The following is a 22,760-nucleotide window of genomic DNA, read 5'->3' on the forward strand; positions in this document are numbered from 1 at the left end:
CCACGGACCTCAGCGAAGAAGGACTGGACTGTGGCTGTGGCAGGATCATTGCGGTCCCAGAGTGGTGTGGCCCCAGACAAGGCCTTTCCAGAAAGGAGACCACGGCAGAGTCTAGAGTCCTCATCAAATTTGTCCGGCAGGGACAAGCAGAGGTTAGGAGCGGCCGGTTGCTGCGGAGGAGTTGCAGGAGCCGGCGGAGGAGATGGTTGTTGCAGTTGCAGCTGCTGTGACAGTGACAGCAGCTGCTGTAACTGTGACTTCAGTTGCTGTGTCACGGAGGACAAGTATGCCAGCTGGTGATTTTGTTGGGTGATCATCGTGGAAATGTCGGCAAGACTTGACAGCGGCACCTCAGCGGAATCCATGGCCGGACGCTGCGGAGGAGTTGCAGGAGACGGCGGAGGAGATGGTTGTTGCAGTTGCAGCTGCTGTGTCAGTGATAGCAGCTGCTGTAACTGTGACTTCAGTTGCTGTTTCACGGAGGACAAGTATGCCAGCTGGTGATTTTGTTGGGTGATCATCGTGAAAATGTCGGCAAGACTTGACAGCGGCACCTCAGCGGAATCCATGGCCGGATCTACTGTCACGATCCTGGCTGGTAGGAGGTGGATCCTCTGTGCCAGAGAGGGATTGGCGAGGACCGTGCTAGTGGACCGGTTCTAAGTCACTACTGGTTTTCACCAGAGCCCGCCGCAAAGCGGGATGGTCTTGCTGCGGCGGTAGTGACCAGGTCGTATCCACTAGCAACGGCTCAACCTCTCTGACTGCTGAAGATAGGCGTGGTACAAGGGAGTAGACAGAAGCAAGGTCGGACGTAGCAGAAGGTCGGGGCAGGCAGCAAGGATCGTAGTCAGGGGCAACGGCAGGAGGTCTGGAACACGGGCTAGGAACAAACAAGGGAACGCTTTCACTAGGCACAAGGGCAACAAGATCCGGCAAGGGAGTGCATGGGAAGTGAGGTATAAGTAGGGAGTGCACAGGTGGAAACTAATTAAGCTAATTGGGAAGATTGGGCCAGGCACCATCATTGGTGCACTGGCCCTTTAAATCGCAGAGACCCGGCGCGCGCGCGTCCTAGGGAGCGGGGCCGCGCGCGCCGGGACAGGACCGACGGAGAGCGAGTCAGGTACGGGGACCGGGGTGCGCATCGCGAGCGGGCGCCACCCGCATCACGAATCGCATCCCGGCTGGAGGCGGGACCGCAGCGCACCCGGTCAGTGGATCTGACCGGGGCGCTGCAACAACGAGGATGAGGCGAGCGCTCCGGGGAGGAACGGGGACCCGGAGCGCTCGGCGTAACAACGAGCCTCATGTTGTTTCCGTTTCTGCGTTACATACGATTCTGTCTGAGGCAGATTGCACTGTCAGTCCACGAGCCTCATGTTGTCGTCATCTCCATCTTCCTATTATGTTTGTTACTATGCCTTTTATTGTGGTCTTAGCTGTACACGTCTTAGTGTTAAGTTCTTTGGTGTGGATGTAGCTTCTGGGCCTTTTGTTGTATGTTTGTCTTGTCAAACGTGTACATGTTGGTAGATTTGCCCATATTGGTCTTTGTAACCTGCTGGTCATGTATATTTTCTTTTGCGATAAGCCTCAGGGCATAGCAGTAATTATCTTCTTTACGCCTGCAAGTATGAGGATACTGCCTTACTGGTACACAAAACCTCAGGTTAAGTATGTTATATTCTTTTATGTTTTGTCTATGGGGCTCTTTCTTTTGTTGTCACTTATGTATAGCATGGTTCTATAGGAATACTTATATGTGTAGCAAGGGACACATGCACTTTTTTTTTTCTTTCTCTCCACGCACTACCTATCTAAATACCTACTGACGTCTGTGTTTTGGCCACTTCTCAATCTAACCGACTCATTGTACCTTCTGTCTATCTAGCAATTCTCCAACATTTCCTATCTCTATCACTTGGGTTACCTTTATCCATGTGCACCCTGGTAATACCATTCTGGTAGGTGCTATGCGTCCAGTAGTGCCAAGTGGTATATCCAGAATTCCTTCTTGGTTTCGGCTCCATAACAGGTGAGCCAGCTTCTGGGTAGGGGCTTCTCTTTGTCAGTTATCACTTAGATGTTAAGTAAGTTAGGGCACTTTTATCGCTCTGTTCCATTGACGCGTTCCAACCAACAGCTGTTAACTGGAGCATGTTGTCTATTTCGGGTTCATATGAAGTAGGTTATACTTAGCCATTAATTCATGCATTACCTAACTGATGTATTTTTGCCCCCTTTCTATAGGATACCCTTCACGGCCAGCCAAGCACACCCCAGGCCGAATTATCCATGCAAATGGTACCCTACTTACGGTACATATAAGAATCCGACCACAAGTGGTGGTTAGCTGAAACAGTTAACCTAATTTGTGGGAGGAGTCTGGTCCTTAAATACCCACCTCATCCACACAGGTGCTGTCGACAGCATGCAAGGTGTCCCCCCCCCCCCCCTTTTTTTTCTACAGTTACACTCAGGGTATCCCCCTTTCTATAGGATACCCTTCACGGCCAGCCAGGCACACCCCAGGCCGAATTATCCATGCAAATGGTACCCTACTTACGGTACATATGAGAATCCGACCACAAATAGCAATTGCAGTAATCTTCAAATGTGCAGAAAAGAAGAAAAATTGAAGCACACACCTGTTTGACTTGCTTGAAGTGGTTTATTTCAGTAAATTCTGATCCAACATCCCGACACCCCTAGACCAAACAGAGCTGGAGTGGCAGGAGCTATTCACCTGGACGACCGCCAGGTGAATAGCTCCTGCCGCTCCAGCTCTGTTTGGTCTAGGGGTGTCGGGATGTTGGATCAGAATTTACTGAAATAAACCACTTCAAGCAAGTCAAACAGGTGTGTGCTCCAATTTTTCTTCTTTTCTGCACATATGTATTATTAATGCCTGTGTAAATGTCCAAACTATTAAAATATAATGTAAATGAAACCGCATGGTCAATGGTATAAATGTAAGAATACAGCAAAGTCCAGAATTGCAGATTTTTGGTCCGTTCATATACCAGAAAAAAATTAAAAGTGATCAAAAAGTTCTATTAAAACAAAAATACTGATAAAAAGTACAGATCACAGCACAAAAAGAGTCCTCATACAGCCCCATATAAAGTTTTACAGGGGTCAGAAGTGGACAATTTTAAACATTTTCATACAAAAACATATATTTTTTTTAAAGTAGCAAAGTAAAACAAAACCTGCATAAATTGGGTATCATTGTGTTCCACCTGAAACACAGACGGTTACTTAGGACACTATGTGCAAAGACATTCTCTGTAGGTAATGGATACCTTTAGTTTCAATGTATAGCATTGTCTGGTGGTTTCTTCATTCAATTCATATTGTGCATGTATTTAGCAGTTGCTCTCAGGAACACATAGGAGGTAACAGGAGCTCGCCCCATGGCATCTCTAGCAATTACATACCTGCTGGAAAAGATTTGCCTGATGGCTGCCAATAGTGACGTGACTAAGGATGGTGTAGAGGTACAAGAGTCCTTCCGGAGCGTATGATGCAGTTTCCTTCATCTGGGATCTCCTTCTTAAATAGTGTCATACAGGTTCCCCATATGTTTATCTATGTCATTTATTTTCCTTCCTTGTGTTTCAAGTTTGTGTCCTATTGTTTTCCAATATGTTAGTAATCTGTTTTCAGTTTTTTTCGTAATTTATAAAAAAAATTAAAATAAAAAGTGTGTGTAGCGGGCAAACATAGAAAGGAAAAAGAAGAAAATAGTGCATTTAAAACTCATATACCAATAATTTCCACATACAATAGACGTAACATCTAGCAAAATGACAAAATATTGGAGAAACATTCTAATGACACCTTCATTTGTTAACCTGTTGGGGACGAAGGGCGTCCAGGTACACCCTTGTGTCCAGGTACTTAAGAGACAAGGGCGTACATTTACATCCTGGTCCTGTTACTGGGGTTTGAAGCGTGCTCATGAGCTGAGCACGCTACAAAACCGGTGGGTCCCGAATGCTATCAGCAGTGGAGACCCAGGGTTAATGCCGGGCACTGCCGATTTGGCTGATGCATCTAAAACTAAAGTAAAACTATCCCAGCAGCTCAGCGGAGCTGATTGGGACCATTGCAATGTCCCGATCAGCTGAGAGGATAGCTGGAGGACCCTTACCTGCCTCCTAGCCGTCCAATCAGTCCCCCGATGCTCCAGCCAGGCTCTGCAGGCTGGAGTAGCAGAGCACCAATAACACTGGTCAATGCTATGTTATGGCATAGCATTGATCAGTACATGCAATTTTGCATGTTATAGCCCCTATGAGGGGTGAAAAAAAAGATTGTGTTAAAGAAAACGTGAATAAAAGTGAATTAAAAGGGTATTCCAGGATTTTTTTTTATTTGACTATGCTACAGGGGATGTAAAGTTAGTGTAGTTCATAATATAGTGTCTGTACCTGTGTGTGACTGTGTTCTCACAATTCTTCTGTGATTTTCACCCCAATATTTATTTTTAACAGCATACAAAATGACTGTTTTCTCAGATTTTTCCCATCTTGCAATGCCACCGAGACCTGACTCACTAGTCAGCTGATGACAGGGAGCCTGTCTGCTTTAATGGGTGGAGGGATCGCTTGGTGGAAGAGACATCATTCGGCAACTAATGCTACAGCTGTACAGCATTCAACGATCGGACTGCAGGAAGGAAGGTAAGAGACCTTCCTCCTGAAGTACAGCTGTTCGGGATGCCACGATTATACCGCGGCGATCCCGAACAGCTCCCTGAGCTAACGACACATTTTACTCTCACTTTGAGCGCGCGGCTAAAGGGTTAATAGGGCGCTGCACCACGATCAGTGCCGCGCGCTATTAGCCGTGGGTCCCAGCTTCACTATGACGCCGGGCTCACCGTGATATGATGCGGGGTTACCGTGTAACCCCGCGTTATATCACGGAAGCGGGACTAGGGGTGTAAGTTTATGCCCTTGGTCCTTAACAGGTTAAATAAATAAAAAAATATGTGGTACCGCCTCACGTGTAAACGTCCGAATTATTAAAATATAAGGGTAGCTAAACCGCACATTTGTGGGTGTACACGTAAAAAAATACTACCTCCAAAATTGTGCATTTTTTCGTCACTTCATATACCATAAAAAAATTAAAAAGCAATCAAAAAGACCTATCAAAACAAAAATGTTAACGATAAAAACGACAGACCACGGTGCAAAAAATTTGCCCTGTATGTGGAAAAATTAAGTTATAGGGGTCAGAAGATGACAATTTTAAATATACAAATTTTGGTGCATGTAGCATAATATATAATATCATTTTTTCGTTTAAGTAGTGAAATAAAATAAAACCTACATAAATTGGGTATCCTTAATAACCGTATGGCCCAACAAAATAAAGATAAAGATATTTTTTTTCTCACACAGTTTGATAAATCTGGGCCTAGGTGTAATTTTGACTGAAAAGTGCACTGTGTAGAACAGAAGCCCCCGCAAGTTATGGAATGGTGTTTTTTTTTTTTTTTTTTTTTTTTTTTTTTTTTTTCAGCCCACAGATAATTTTTTTTTTTTTGTGGCAGATTGTTAGAAAATAAGTGATGTCATTACAAAGTACTATTGGTGATGCAACAAACAAGCCCTTATATGAGTGAGCGCTTACATGCTAATTTAAAGTTTTATGATTTTTAGAAGGTGAGGAAAAAACGAAAGTGCAAAAACAAAAATTGGCCTGGGTTAAGAAGGCGCAAAATATTGGAAATCATATTGCAACTACTATAAAAAATCTTAAAAAGCTAGCAGGTCCCAGGATAGCGGGCAATGGCTTTCTATTTCAGAAAAATGGCTTTTTCTCATTCCAACAATGTAAGTCTTGTAAAATAATAAAAAGTACTGCTCCAATTTCTACCATCACTAAGAATAGGCAAGGTGTGGGACAAACATTTTTTCATATAGATTGCAAAACAAAATAATATGGAATAAAATGTCCCTGTGCTAAAATATATGTAGGACAAACTAAAAGACAATTTTCTGGGGGGACATCTGTATAATATAGCTAGATAAGGATAGTTGCTTTTTTGTATTTTATATGTAAAAAAAAAATACTAGTCCCAGCAAGTCCCCAAGTTAACCCTTTGATAAACGTGTTTCACCAGAGCTTCCTTCAGAAAGGTGAGCTCCTATACTTACAAATCAAAGACAAGAGCTGATTATTTAAACATTTAATCTGAAAAAAGGTATCACAGTGCTACATATAAAATAAACAAATTGCATACAGGTACAAAAATATATAAAAGAATTCAGCAAGACAAGTTCAGAAAACAAAAAGAAAAGTCCTTACAGCAGAATGGTATAGTAGTCCTTGTGAGTGATTCTTAGGATCTTGTCAGCTTTTGCCACCGGCTTAGACCAAGGTTTGTCCAGCATCTCATTTTTATAGTGGCTTTTTAGGAGGGAAAACTCCACCCCCCCTCTCATCCCACCAGGTGGGGGGCATCTCTCTTCCGGGTCCCTTATCTGATTTTACGATGGGACCAGAGGCATCTCATATCCTGCTGCTACGTAGGCTTTTGACTTCAAAAGAAGTATAACACAGGCAGGCAGACAGACCCCCCCCCAATAAAACTGGAATACACAAAAACAAATACACAGTCTGAATGAACCCTCCCCCATGCCTTTGATTATACATTATACACAAATACAATTATAATACACATGTATGGTTTGGGCATCACAGAGCCATAACTTTTTTCTTTCACCAACATAGCTGTTTTTTAATAGAAGTAATTTACAAATCTGTTTAACTTTCTGGCACCAGTTGATTAACAAAAAAAAACAAAAAAAAGGAGTACCCCTTTAACATCTAGGAATTGACACATCCCTGTTCCTGGCAGTCCAGCAGAATCTCAGCTGTGTATTACAGCCAGGATCCTGCTGTTTCAGCATTACACAGGAGCACAAGAAGTTGTTATCTATGAATCCTGGCTTTTGAAGTGTGCATTTCCTGGGGCCTTGATACAGATAGAATGTTTGTTGAAGTAGTAGTTAGTGGGAATTGTCATCTAAATATAGGGTTTCTACACTCTTGACACTACAACCCTCATCATTCATAACTCTTTATGATCACAACCCTGCTTCTGGCATCATACAACTGACAACTTTGCCAGCTAAGTATCCATTACTATGTATCTCACACTGCCTATCACTGAGACACACACTCACATATAACACTGAGACAAACACACACACACACCACTGAGACAAACACATATAGCATTGACACAAATAACACTGAGACATACACATAACACTAAGACACAAATATAATACTAGGAAACACATAAAAACAGACATACACACATACATATAACACTGAGACACACACATACACTCACACACATAACAGACACACGTGTGTGTCTCAGTGCTATGTGTGTGTCTTAGTGCTATATTACATCGACACACCCAATGAGACACACACATACATAACACTGAGACACACACATATATAACACAGACAAACGCATATAGAACCCTGAGACACACACACATATATATCCCTGAGACACACACACATATATAACCCTGACACACACACACATATATAACCCTGACACACACACACATATATAACCCTGACACACACACACATATATAACCCTGACACACACACACATATATAACCCTGACACACACACACATATATAACCCTGACACACACACACATATATAACCCTGACACACACACACATATATAACCCTGACACACACACACATATATAACCCTGACACACACACACATATATAACCCTGACACACACACACATATATAACCCTGACACACACACACATATATAACCCTGACACACACATATATAGCCCTGACACACACATATATATATATATATATATATATATATATATATATATATATATATATATAATCCCAAAATAAAGCAGCACTACTTATCCAGTCCAACCAAAAAATTGGTGCCAGCGTCCCAAAGAACTTGATCAGAGTCCATCCAAGATAAAAACCAGATACAGGCGCAGCACTCCAACAAAATAAGTGATTTAATGTCTCATGTCAGCATTACAACGTTTCAGCTCCTCCTGGAGCCTTTTTCAAGCATGCTTGAAAAAGGCTCCAGGAGGAGCTGAAACGTTGTAATGCTGACATGAGACATTAAATCACTTATTTTGTTGGAGTGCTGCGCCTGTATCTGGTTTTTATATATATATATATATATATATATATATATGTGTGTGTCAGGGCTATATGTGTGTGTCTCAGGGTTATATATGTGTGTTTCAGGGTTATATATGTGTGTCTGTGTTATATATGTGTGTGTCTCGGGGTTCTATAGGTGTGTGCCTGTGAAATATATATATATATATATATATATATATATATATATATCTATCTATCTATCTATCTATCTATCTATATATATATATATATATATATATATCTATCTCACAGGCACACACCTATAGAACCCTGAGACACACACATATAGAACCCTGAGACACACACATATATAACACAGACACACACATATATAATCCAGACACACACATATATATATATATATATATATATATATATATATATATATATATATATAACACAGACACACACAACACTGAGACACACACATAAAACACTTTTCTACTGCTGAAGTGGTAGCATTCACACCAATGCTAGATTAGTGTAGCAGACTCTTCGGGTGGAATTTGCACCGAGATGCCTTAGGCTGGAATTACACTGAGGTTTTTTTTTTTTTTTTGCAAAAACGCCATAAAGAACGCCAATCGTTTTTTCAGCTGCAAGTCAATAGTAAACTGCAAAATGCCAGATCCACTTGGCATTTTTCAGTTTGGCATTTTTTTAATCCTTTTGGCATTTTTCAGCAATTTTGGGCTCAGAGGCTGGTTTTTCAAAACGCCCAAGAAAACTAGTTTGGCGTTTTTTGCCCTGAAATCGTTTTCCTCCTATAGAAGTCTATGGGAGAGCAAAAACGCCAAGAAAAACGTCATGTTGGTTTTAAATTTTGCGCTTTTGCAGGCGGTTTTTATTCTTTTTTGGACTTTAGCAATCCAAAAAAGTGATGGAGATACCTTTTTTTTTAATTAAAATTTCGTAGGGTACCATTAAAAAAATAAAATAAAAAAGATACAGTAGTGATGGAAAAAATTGTATCTAACGAAATTTATCTTTTTTATTTAGAAATTTTTATAAATTTTTAAACAGGGATCAATTTATGTGGGCGAGTAAAGCATTAAAAATGTAGTCGACAATAATAAAAATGTAGTGTGTGTGTGTGTGTGTGTGTTTTTCAAATTTTTTTTTAGGTTGTACTATTACTCCCAGCATGGAACACACTGTTCCATGATGGGAGTAGTAATACCTGTACTAATAGACAGATCGCCCGTTGCGATCCTCCTGTATAATGTATGGATGTGGTGGCCACTCTTCTATGGTCCCCTGCACTGCCGTATATATACACCTATTCATATTTTCCGCAGAGAGCTGTGATTGGCTAGATGGTTCCAGCCAATCACAGCTGTCCGTGGAAAATATAACTAGGTGTATATATACGGCAGGGCAGGGGACCATGGGAGAGCGGCCGCCCGCATCTATACATTATACCGGAGGATCGCAGCGGGTGTCAGTAGTGACATCCGCTGTGATGTGTTCTTAACTACAAGTACTACTACTCCCAACATGGAGCACACTCTGCTCCATGCTGGGAACTGTAGTACCTGCATTAATAGACCGATCCCAACAGGTGTCAGAAGTTAGGTGCGATCTGTCTATTAACCCCTTAAGGACGCAGGACGTAAATGTACGTCCTGGTGAGGTGGTACTTAACACACCAGGACGTACATTTACGTCCTGTGCATAACCGCAGGCATCGGAGCGATGCCCGTGTTATGCGCGGCTGATCCCGGCTGCTGATCGCAGCCAGGGACCCGCCGGCAATGGCCGACGCCCGCGATCTTGCGGGCGTCCGCCATTAACCCCTCAGGTGCCGGGATCAATACAGATCTGCGGCAGTGCGCGATTTGAATGAATGATCGGATCGCCCACAGCGCTGCTGCTGGGATCCGATCATTCATAGCGCCGCACGGAGGTCCCCTCTCCTTCCTCCGTCCGGCTCCCGGCGTCTCCTGCTCTGGTCTGTGATCGAGCAGACCAGAGCAGAAGATAGCCGATAACACTGATCTGTTCTGTGTCCTATACATAGAACAGATCAGTATTAGCAATCATGGTATTGCTATGAATAGTCCCCTATGGGGACTATTCAAGTGTAAAAAAAAAAAGTTAAAGTAAAAAAAAGTGAAAAATCCCCTCCCCCAATAAAAAAGTAAAACGTCCGTTTTTTCCTATTTTACCCCCAAAAAGCGTAAAAATTTTTTTATAAACATATTTGGTATCGCCGCGTGCGTAAATGTCCGAACTATTAAAATAAAATGTTAATGATCCCGTACGGTGAACAGCGTGAATGAAAAAAAGTCAAAAATTCCTACTTTTTTAATACATTTTATTAAAAAAAAAATTCTAAAAAATTAATTAAAAGTTTTTTATATGCAAATGTGGTATCAAAAAAAAGTACAGATCATGGCGCAAAAAATTAGCCCCCATACCGCCGCTTATACGGAAAAATAAAAAAGTTAGAGGTCATCAAAATAAAGGTATTATAAACGTACTAATTTGGTTAAAAAGTTTGTGATTTTTTTTTTAATCACAACAATAATATAAAAGTATGTAATAATGGGTATCATTTTAATCATATTGACCCTCAGAATAAAGAACACATGTCACTTTTACCATAAATTGTACGGCGTGAAAACGAAACCTTCCAAAATTAGCAAAATTGCGTTTTTCGTTTTAATTTCCCTACAAAAATAGTGTTTTTTGGTTGCGCCATACATTTTATGATATAATGAGTGATGTCATTACAAAGGACAACTGGTCGCGCAAAAAACAAGCCCTTATCCTAGTCTGTGGATGAAAATATAAAAGAGTTATGATTTTTAGAAGGCGAGGAGGAAAAAATGAAAACGTAAAAATTAAGGCCAAAATGGGCTGAGTCCTTAAGGGGTTAATGCAGGTACTACAGCTCCCATCATAGAGCAGAGTGTGCTCCATGTTGGGAGTAGTAGTACTTGCAGGTAAGAACAGATCACAGCGGGTATCACTACTGACACCTGCTGCGATGGTCCTGTCTATAGCAGAGATGGAGTGGCTCTATACAACGCTCGCATCTCTGCTCTGCACTATACTCTGGCCACTCACTCATTCATATTTTCCTCAGAGCTGTGATTGGCTACAACAATCCGGCCAATCACAGCTCTGGGCGGAAAATATTCACATCACTGGCCGGAGTACAGAGCAGAGATGCGAGCGCTGTATAGAGCTGCTCCACATCTCTGCTATATTATGGACAATTGCATCGGGTGTCAGGACTGATACCCGGGGCGATATGTCTATTAGTACATGTACTACTACTCCCATCATGGAACAGTGTGTTCCATGCTGGGAGTAGTAGTACTACATAAAAAATAAAAATAAAAAATTAAAAAAAGAGAAAAAAATGTTAAACTCACACACACACTTTATAAAAATATTTATTAAAATGTTGTTATAAAAAATAAACATTTACCGTAGTTAAAAAAAATTTTTTACATCCCCACTGCATCTTTTTTTTTTTTGGTACCCAACATTTGTTGGGTACCAAAAAATAAATAAAAATAAAAATTGACAAAAAATAAAATTTCCAAAAATTTTATTTAACAAAATGTATATATTTTATAACAACATTTTTATAATTTTTTAATAAAGTGTTTGTGTTTCACTTTTTTTCCTCTATTTTTTTTTTTTTCAGGTAGGAATACTACTGCCAGCATGGAACAGACTGCTCCATGATGGGAGTAGTATTACCTGTACTAATAGACATATCGCCCCCGGTGTCAGTCGTGACACCTGATGCGATCGTCCATAATATAGCAGAGATGTGGAGCGGCTCTATACAGCGCTTGCATCTCTGCTCTGTACTCCGGCCAGTGATGTGAATAGAACATCACTCATTCATATTTTCCGCCCAGAGCGGTGATTGGCCGGATGGTTGCAGCCAATCACAGCTCTGGGGGAAATGTGAATGAGTGGCTGGTCGGAGTATAGTGCAGAGATGCGAGCACAGGAGAAAGCCGCTCCATCTCTGCTATACCTGCTGTGATCTGTTCTTACCTGCAGGTACTACTAATCCCATCATGGTACAGTGTGTTCCATGCTGGGAGTAGTAGTACTACCTAAAAAAAATAAAGAAAAAAGTGAAACAAACACACTAGGGGAGATTTATCAAAACCTGTGCAGAGGAAAACTTGCACAGTTGCCCATAGCAACCAATCAGATTGCTTCTTTCATTTTTTACAGGCCTTCATAAAAATGAAAGCAGCAAGCTGATTGGTTGCTATGGGCAACTGGGCAAGTTTTTCCTCTGCACAGGTTTTGATAAATCTTCCCCCACTACATTTTTATTATTGTCGGCTACATTTTGAGGTCCCCACCCGCCCACATAAATTGATCCCTGTTTTAAAAATTAATAAAAATTTTATTATAAAAAAGATAAATTTCGTTAGATACAATTTTTTCCTTCACTACTATATCTTTTTTATGAATTTTTTTTTAATGGTACCATACGAAATTTTATTAAAAAAGGTATCTCCATCACTTTTTTGGATTGCTAAAGTCCAAAAAAGAATAAAAACTGCCTGTAAAAACGCCAAAGTTAAAACCCACATGTCATTTTTCTTGGCGTTTTTTCACTCCCATAGACTTCTATGGGAGAAAAATGCTACGTTTTTGACTTAAAAAGTAGACAGTGGCTCAACATGTTGCGATTTTGAAAAACCACCAAGGAGCTGAAAAACGCCAAGAGTAAAAAAACGCCAAAAGGATAAAAAAAAAAAGCCAAAGGTGAAAAACGCCAAGTGGAATAAGAATTTAGAGATTTCTCATTGATTTACAGCTAACATCTGGCCGCAGCGTTTTTTTTTGCCAAAAAAACACCATGCGGCAGAATTGGCGTTTTTACAAAAAAAAAAAAATAAGTAGAAACTTAGCCTAAGTGTGAACACACTCTAAGGGTATGTTCACACTGTGGAATCCCCACGGAATTCCGTGAGCAGAATTCCGCGAGTAAAATTCCGCACAGTGAACATTAGCATCTGTGTGAATGGGTCCATTATGTGGAATTCCGCCGCTGAAATTGTTCCGGGCAAAGAAAGAACATGTTCATTCTTTGCGCGGAAGTCCGCGAGCACTGCATAGCTGTCAATGGTGACGGCGCAGTGCCGCACTGTCCTACCACCGCCACCAGGCTGAATCTCCGCTCACTGAATTCCACAAGCAGAGATTCAGCTACAATTCCGCAGTGTGAATGTACCTGGATTTTTTTGCCGGTTTCCCGCTGCGTATTTGAAAGGGGGCGGGCTCTTCTTGGCTGTCTGCAGCAGATTTTCCGCGGCGGAATTTACGTTGCGGAAAATCAGCCGCAGTCCCTACTGACTTCAATGGTGCTTGCAGCGGATTTTCCGCATTGTAAATTCCGCCGTGGAAAATCTGCTGCGGACAGCCAAGAAGAGCCCGCCCCCTTTCAAATACGTAGCGGGAAACCCACAAAAAAATCTGCACGTGTGAACGTACCCTTAAGGTGTGTTCACACTGAGTAATACTCGCTGAATCTCCGCTTGTGGAATTCTGCAAGCACAGATTCAGTCTGGCAGCCACTGTTAAAATTCTTCGAGGTAGGACCGCGTGGCACCGCACCACCACTGACAGCTATGCAGAGCTCGCGGAAATGCCGCTCAAAGAATGAACATGTTCATTCTTTGTGCTGGACAATTTCAGCTGAAATTGTTCAGTATGGATGAGTCCGGCAGAAGACCCTTTCACACTGATGTTAAAGTTCACTGCACGGAATTATGTAGTGTGAACACACCCTAAGTGAGTGCAGGACTATGGGGCAGGAGGCTCCTTATCCCAACAATTAAATGACATAAGGAAAAGTGTCTGGATTCTGAATGTTGTCATCTGCATGACTTTGATTACAATGTCCCCTGTGTCGCAATAAATCTCGACTAACATGTGCTGCATGTTCACTTATCATCCATGGTGACTGAACTCTTCACAGTCTCTGCTACATCTGCACTGGAGGGTCCAACCCTCGTCATGTGATCTCCCAGCTCCTCTATTTACTTTACTGTTCTATGGTCTGAACCAATGGTGGGGAGATAATAATGACTACCTGTTATCTTGTCAGGGACATTTACCAAGTAAAATACGTTTACTACAGATAACAGATGCTTTTGCCTATGTGCTGCAGTCATTTTTTCTTATTACAGTATAAAAAGAAAACTAATCACTCTGCAGCCTACCCCTGTGATGCACATGGATCGCTCCACCAAGCTGAAGGTACAACTGCAGGAGCAGCAGGTGCACAAGTAGAGATCAGTGTGAGGTAAGTGTGGAGGTCACCAGGGCTGTGGGGATCGCTCCATGTGTCTGCATCACTGCTGCTGGGAGGAACCACACAGAAGATGGAGAACCAGAACTGGGGATTTATAGAAGGAGGGCCCCTCACTGCCTGACAATATAGCCCCTCACTGCCTGACAGACTGATATATATATATATATATATATATATATATATATATATATATAGGGCCACTCACTGCCTGACAATATAGCCCCTCACTGCCTGACAATATAGCCCCTCACTGCCTGACAATATAGCCCCTCACTGCCTGACAGACTGATGTAATAAGAAGGGCCCCTCACTGCCTGACAGACTGATATAAATATATATGGCCCCTCACTGCCTGACAATATATCCCCTCACTGCCTGACAGACTGATGTAATAAGAAGGGCCCCTCCCTGCCTGACAGACTGATAGTATAAGAAGGGCCCCTCACTGCCTGACAGGCTGATGTAATAAGAAGGGCCCCTCACTGCCTGACAGACTGATAGTATAAGAAGGGCCCCTCACTGCCTGACAGACTGATGTAATAAGAAGGGCCCCTCACTGCCTGACAGACTGATGTAATAAGAAGGGCCCCTCGCTGCCTGACAGACTGATGTAATAAGAAGGGCCCCTCGCTGCCTGACAGACTGATGTAATAAGAAGGGCCCCTCACTGCCTGACAGACTGATGTAATAAGAAGGGCCCCTCACTGCCTGACAGACTGATGTAATAAGAAGGGCCCCTCACTGCCTGACAGACTGATGTAATAAGAAGGGCCCCTCGCTGCCTGACAGACTGATGTAATAAGAAGGGCCCCTCATGCCTGACAGACTGATGTAATAAGAAGGGCCCCTCACTGCCTGACAGGCTAATGTAATAAGAAGGGCCCCTCATGCCTGACAGACTGATGTAATAAGAAGGGCCCCTCACTGCCTGACAGACTGATGTAATAAGAAGGGCCCCTCATGCCTGACAGACTGATGTAATAAGAAGGGCCCCTCACTGCCTGACAGACTGATGTAATAAGAAGGGCCCCTCACTGCCTGACAGACTGATATAAATATATATGGCCCCTCACTGCCTGACAATATATCCCCTCACTGCCTGACAGACTGATGTAATAAGAAGGGCCCCTCACTGCCTGACAGACTGATAGTATAAGAAGGGCCCCTCACTGCCTGACAGGCTGATGTAATAAGAAGGGCCCCTCACTGCCTGACAGACTGATAGTATAAGAAGGGCCCCTCACTGCCTGACAGACTGATGTAATAAGAAGGGCCCCTCACTGCCTGATAGACTGATGTAATAAGAAGGGCCCCTCGCTGCCTGACAGACTGATGTAATAAGAAGGGCCCCTCGCTGCCTGACAGACTGATGTAATAAGAAGGGCCCCTCACTGCCTGACAGACTGATGTAATAAGAAGGGCCCCTCACTGCCTGACAGACTGATGTAATAAGAAGGGCCCCTCACTGCCTGACAGACTGATGTAATAAGAAGGGCCCCTCGCTGCCTGACAGACTGATGTAATAAGAAGGGCCCCTCATGCCTGACAGACTGATGTAATAAGAAGGGCCCCTCACTGCCTGACAGACTGATGTAATAAGAAGGGCCCCTCATGCCTGACAGACTGATGTAATAAGAAGGGCCCCTCACTGCCTGACAGACTGATGTAATAAGAAGGGCCCCTCACTGCCTGACAGACTGATGTAATAAGAAGGGCCCCTCACTGCCTGACAGGCTAATGTAATAAGAAGGGCCCCTCATGCCTGACAGACTGATGTAATAAGAAGGGCCCCTCACTGCCTGACAGACTGATGTAATAAGAAGGGCCCCTCATGCCTGACAGACTGATGTAATAAGAAGGGCCCCTCACTGCCTGACAGACTGATGTAATAAGAAGGGCCCCTCACTGCCTGACAGACTGATGTAATAAGAAGGGCCCCTCACTGCCTGACAGACTGATGTAATAAGAAGGGCCCCTCACTGCCTGACAGACTGATGTAATAAGAAGGGCCCCTCACTGCCTGACAGACTGATGTAATAAGAAGGGCCCCTCACTGCCTGACAGACTGATGTAATAAGAAGGGCCCCTCACTGCCTGACAGACTGATGTAATAAGAAGGGCCCCTCACTGCCTGACAGACTGATGTAATAAGAAGGGCCCCTCATGCCTGACAGACTGATGTAATAAGAAGGGCCCCTCACTGCCTGACAGACTGATGTAATAAGAGAAGCCAGGAGAGGACGTCACTCATCTGCTTCACTGACCACACAGCCCGCAAGACCCCCCCCCCCCCCCGCCTGACCTGGCCTGCCGAAGCACAGCCAGGTAAGGAAAATAAAAAAAAACTATGAAAAGCAGGGAAAAGGGGGAATGATGAGGTAGGAGACGCTGCTGGTCACTGATTTAAAGTGGCCGTGCTGCTAATACTCCATTTAAATCAGTGACCAGAAGATGTATCGGCGTATAACATGCAGGCAGGCTTTTGCCTTAAATTAAAGTTTTAAAAGTGCATGTTATACGCCGATAAATACAGTACGTATCCCCTATTCTGTGGATAAGGGGTAAGGTTACTTTTGCCGGAGTTATTCTTTACGGGGTTAGTACCCAAGGCCCCCATTAAAAGTCAAATCTTCCCAATGACATTAGTATATAGTACAGTTTTTACATAAGATGATGGACACAAAAAGGCGCAGTTGATAAAACCCTTCCATATCATGTGTATTGCCCAAATCAGTGGATTGCAACTCAAAATCAGCAGAAATGTGTTAACCAAAAGGCGCAAAAAAGGCACAAATAAACCCTGCTTGCTCCTTTTTTGCGCCATTTCTAGACACAAAAAACTGTCTAAAGACAATGATAAATGTCGGCCATTTTCTTTTAATTTTACTGGTGCCAGAAAGTTAAACAGATTTGTAAATTACTTCTATTAAAAAATCTTAATCCTTCCAGTACTTATCAGCTGCTGTAAAATAGGAAGTTCTTTTCTTTTTGAATTTCCTTCGTGCCTGACCACAAGTGCTCTCTGCTGACACCTCTGTCCATGTCAGGAACTGTCCAGAGCAGGAGCAAATCCCCACAACAAACCTCTTTTGCTCTGGACAGTTCCTGATGTGGACAGGTGTCAGCATGGAGCACTTGTGGTCAGGCAGAAAGGTAATTCAAAAAGAAAAGAACTTCCTGTGTATTATACAGCAGCTGAAAAGTACAGGAAGGATTGGGATTTTTTTTTATAGAAGTAATTTGCACATCTGTTTAACTTTCTGGCACCAGTTGATTTAAAAGAAAATGTTTTCCAGTGGAGTACCCCTTTAAGAGACATTCTGTTTTGTAGCAACAGAGATAGTTAACATAGGCTAATTAAACAGTCTGGATATCACAATAACCGCAAGGGCTCTGTGGAATATTTTACTGTATTTTATTTTTATTTACTTTTATTTTTATATTTTTTGGATTTGATGTAATTGTATTTGATATTTGGTGTTATTAAATTTTATATCCATTGATTCATATTTCCATCATGCACTCAATCTTTTGGGTAGGACACTGAGGACTGTTGGCTGTTTTTCTTTTGTTAATTTACTATCTCTCTTTGGGTGAGAGGATCACAGTTAACCTCGTGTTTTTTGTAGTGAGCTCCACATTTTTCATAGTTTGTAATAAATAACTCATGTTTTCTTTTTAGGAATGTATCATGGATGTGCCAAATTGTCTTCAGATGACAGCAAAATTGGCTTTGGCTATAGCCATTATTAGAAATAAACCAGAAGGAAAGAGTAGCAGGCAGTACACTGAAGAACTGGCTAAAAGAGTGTCTGATCAGGAGGTGTGGAAGGCGAAGGTGACTGCACTTGAAGCCGAAGTTCTACATTTGCAACAAGAACTACTTTTACACAAGATTCACAACACCCCTATATTAGAAAATGGTAACTTTTTAAATAGTATTGACATAAGTATCTAGTTTATTCATATAATATACAGTGGGGATCAAAAGTTTGGGCACCCCAGGTAAAAATGTGTATTAATGTGCATAAAGAAGCCAAGGAAAGATGGAAAAATCTCCAAAAGGCATCAAATTACAGATTAGACATTCTTATAATATGTAAACAAAAGTTAGATTTTATTTCCATCATTGTTAGGATTCGGCAGGCTGGATGTGGATCCTCTGTGTCAGCGAGGGATTGGCGTGGACCGTGTTGGTGGACCGGTTCTAGGGGTGCTACTGGTATTCACCAGAGCCCACCATAAAGCGGGATGGTCTTGCTGCGGCGGTAGCAACCAGGTCGTATCCACCGGCAACAGCTCAACCTCGCTGACTGCTCAGAAGGCGTGGGACAGAAGGACTAGGCAGAGGCAAGGTCAGACGTAGCAGAAGGTCGGGGCAGGCGGCAAGGTTCGTAGTCGATAGCAAGAGGTCAGGTACACTGGTAAGGCAAACACTGTAACGCTTTCTCTGGCACAAAGGCAACAAGATCCGGCAAGGAAGTGAAGGGGAAGTGAGGTTAAATAGACAGGGAGCAGGTGGAGGCTAATTAGACTGATTGGGCCAGGCACCAATCATTGGTGCACTGGCCCTTTAAATCTTAGAGAGCTGGCGCGTGCGCGCCCTAAGGAGCGGAGCCGCGCGTGCCAAGACGAGACAGCCGGGGACCGGGACAGGTGAGTGACTTGGGATGCAATTCGCGAGCGGGCGCATCCCGCTATGCGAATCACATCCCCGCCGGCAGTGTCAGTGCAACGCTCCCGCTCAGCGGGTCTGACCGGGGCGCTGCAGAGAGAGGAACGCCGTGAGCGCTCCGGGGAGGAGCAGGGACCCGAAGCGCTCGGCGTAACAATCATTTACACTTTCAAAATAACAGAAAACAAAAAAATGGCGTCTGCAAAAGTTTGGGCACCCTGCAGAATTTATAGCATGCACTGCCCCCTTTGCAAAGCCGAGACCCGCCAGTGTCATGGATTGTTCTCAATCATCATCTGGGAAGACCAGGTGATGTCAATCTCAAAGGTTTTAAATGCCCAGACTCATCTGACCTTGCCCCAACAATCAGCACCATGGGTAATTAAGAAATGGCAGTCATCAAGAACAGTGGAAGTTAAAGCAAGATCTGGAAGACCAAGAAAAATATCAGACAGAACAGCTAGCAGGATTGCGAGAAAAACTATTCAAAACCTGTGTTTGACTGCACAATCCCTCCAGAAAGATCTGGCAGACACTGGAGTTGTGGTACACTATTCCACTATAAGAGATACTTGTACAAATATGGTCTTCATGGAAGAGTCATCAGAAGAAAAGCTCTTCTATGTCCTCACCACAAAAATCAGCGTTTGAACTTTGCAAATGAACATATAGACAAGCCTGATGCATTTTGGAAACAAGTTCTGTGGACCGATGAGGTTAAAATTTAAATTTTTGGCCAGAATGAGCAAAGGTACGCTTGGAGAAGAAGGGCAACAGAATTTAATGAAAAGAACCTCTGTCCAACTGTTAAGCATGGGGGTGTATTGTATTGCAGCCAGTGGCACAGGGAACATCTCACGAGTAGAAGGAAAAATGGATTCAATAACATTTTAGCAAATTTTGGATGCTAACTTGATGCCATCTGTGAAAAAGCTGAAATTAAAGAGAGGATGGCTTCTACAAATGGATAATGATCCTAAACACACCTCGAAATCCACGGGGGATGACATCAAGAGGCTTAAACTGAAGGTTTTGCCATGGCCTTCGCAATCTCCTGACCTCAACATAATTGAAAATCTATGGATAGACCTTAAAAGAGCAGTTCGTGACAGACCGCCCAGAAATCTCAAGGAAGAATGGGCAAAGATACCTCAAACAAGAATTGGCTGGCTACTAAATGCATTTACAAGCTGTGATACTTGCCAAAGGGGGCAGTACAAGATATTAACTCTGCAGGGTGCCCAAACTTTTGCAGACACCATGTTTTTTTGTTTTCTGTTATTTTGAAAAGTGTAAATGATAGAAATAAAATCTAACTTTTGTTGACATATTATAATTATGTCTAATCTGTAATTTTATGTATTTTGGAGATTTTTCCATCTTTCCTTGGCTTCTTCATGCACATTAACACAAAATTTTACCTGGGGTGCTTATAATTATTACTATTATTATTTTGGCGGGGGAAAGGAGCTTGTCAGTTGAAGGTAGTTCGGTGAAAAACAACTTCTCTCCTATCCTCTGGATAGGGGATAAGTGTCTGACTGCAGGGATTCGGACCACTGTGACCCTTGCAATCTCCGGCCCGGCACGCTGGCGCATGCTACAGACGTCACACGCTACATTTATTTCTATAGGAGTGCCAGAGAGACACTTATCAGATCAGACACTTATATCCTCTCCGGAGGATAGGGGATGAGTTGTTTTTTTGCTGGACTACCCCTTCAAGTTAAGACCCTCACTGAGACTAGAATAACATAGGGACAGATATGCTGGTTTCAACTTTGATTTCCTGATGCCGGAATGTAGTATAGGTTAAGAGAACTTACACCCTAAGGCTGACAACATGCGGCTAGAGATGACATTGCTGTTGCTATCCCTGCCCACCTGGTGACTGACAGATTTCTCCTAATGTAGTGATAGTGAGAAGTAAGTCAATTAAGCTGCAGCATTTAACTCTTTTCTGGTCTTTGGGTGTAAGTTCTCTTATCTACACTACAACATGGTGTAAGCGGCAGACCACTGGAAACGGCATAGCTGCCCCTATGTTGTGCTGCCCTAAGAAAGAGCAACATAATCTAACTGACAGGTTCCCTGGGTTGTCTGTTTGTTGGGGGAAAAAAGAAAGTTGATGTCAATAGCATGGATGAGACCATTGAGGCAGCATGGTGTGAAGAGGTTTCCCAATGCATATGGCAGATATGGTGTGCAAATAGCCTAATGTGCCATTTATATCACACAGTGAAAGCTAAAAACTTGCACAACTTTCATATGGCTATGATGAAGGATAACTTCAAAGGCCAAAACTGTCTGTAGCACCAAGGGTTAAACCACTTTCCTAATATTGAGTAGGTCCCTTTTGTGCCACCAAAAATACTCTGATCAAGGTATGGACTCTACAAGACCTCTAAAGGTTTCTATAGTGTCTGACATGCAGATATTAGCAGCAAATCCACAAAGTAGCCCTCAACTAGTGACTTAGGAGCTAAATGTGGCTGACAACCCTATCATCAACAGTAATTGCAATTTCATTATTTCTTGTCTCTCCACATTTATTAAACCATATTTTTCAGACTGTAGGACACACCTACTTATAGAACACACATTTTTCCTATGTTCTGTTATCTAAAACCTATTTGATAGTAACTAAACCTTCCCTGGTAGTCTAAGAATATGATGGGATTAATGTCACTAGTCTTGGTTAGTACCTCCTTCCTTGACGCTCTGGGGTAGAAGGGGGTAAATATTTTATTATAACTTTCTCCTCCTCCTCCTTCTGATCCCCCCCCCCTGTCCCTGTTAGGTAATGCACCCATCTAGTGGCGACAGGCCTTATTCACATTATTAGATAAACACAACACTTATTAGGGGGAGGGAAGATAGTGAAGGCTAAGAACACCTAAACACTAGCCATTATGGGAACAACCCCCTGTAACATAAAGTAATCTAGACTCCTAAATCACATAAAAACCCAAAAATAGAAAATGGAGTCCTTCATAGGTGAATCATAATCTTTATTAAATAGTAAATGATAAATACATGATTATAAGGAGGAATCACAAAACATGGGAACACTAGAACACTGCACCGAAACCTCTGCTGACATATGATAAAAAGTACACCACAGTAAAGGCTTAAAAGGGAGGTAAAAACTATTAATGATGGATCTATTGCACTGAATATGGCCTGGATAGGGATATGATAATCCCCCCCACCCTCCACACACACAATTAGGTATGGGGGGGATAAGTACAAACCAATGTGCAACAGCGCATAAAGTGCTGAACAAAGTATATACCAACCTATGTCAAGGTATTCAGTACGGTAATAAGAATAGCAGCAAACAGTCAGCAGGGTCCGGGGCAGCGTCACCCCAACGCGCGTTTCGGCATGTTACAGCCTTCGTCCGGGAGTGACGCTACCCTCAGTTCCCCTTCTATATATATCAATATTGCACCAATTAAAAACAAGTATCTGCCTACCTCATATGTATCTCCATTCACCTGTGTATTGCGGCGCATGAACGCCGCCCCCGAAACCCGCCCGGCGTCCCGGAAGATTGAGTCA

General features: G+C 42.7%; 1 protein-coding gene across 6 annotated transcripts in view; it reads left to right on the forward strand.

The window, feature by feature from the left end:
* The window catches only part of MEI4 (meiotic double-stranded break formation protein 4), a 330,746-nt gene that overhangs the window by 79,627 nt on the left and 228,359 nt on the right, over positions 1-22,760 (forward strand). For 2 of the 6 annotated variants that reach the window (XM_056565916.1, XM_056565917.1), the window contains 2 exons: positions 14,397-14,512; positions 18,204-18,444. In XM_056565916.1, coding sequence (XP_056421891.1) covers positions 18,213-18,444 — 232 coding nt within the window. In that variant the 5' untranslated portion in view covers positions 14,397-14,512; positions 18,204-18,212. Of the gene's footprint in view, positions 1-14,252; positions 14,513-18,203; positions 18,445-22,760 lie in introns of those variants that run through there. The other 4 variants (XM_056565918.1, XM_056565919.1, XM_056565921.1 and 1 more) reach the window with 3 other exon arrangements.

Source organism: Hyla sarda, chromosome 3 (assembly GCF_029499605.1).
Source record: "Hyla sarda isolate aHylSar1 chromosome 3, aHylSar1.hap1, whole genome shotgun sequence".
Taxonomy (NCBI): Eukaryota; Metazoa; Chordata; class Amphibia; order Anura; family Hylidae; genus Hyla; species Hyla sarda.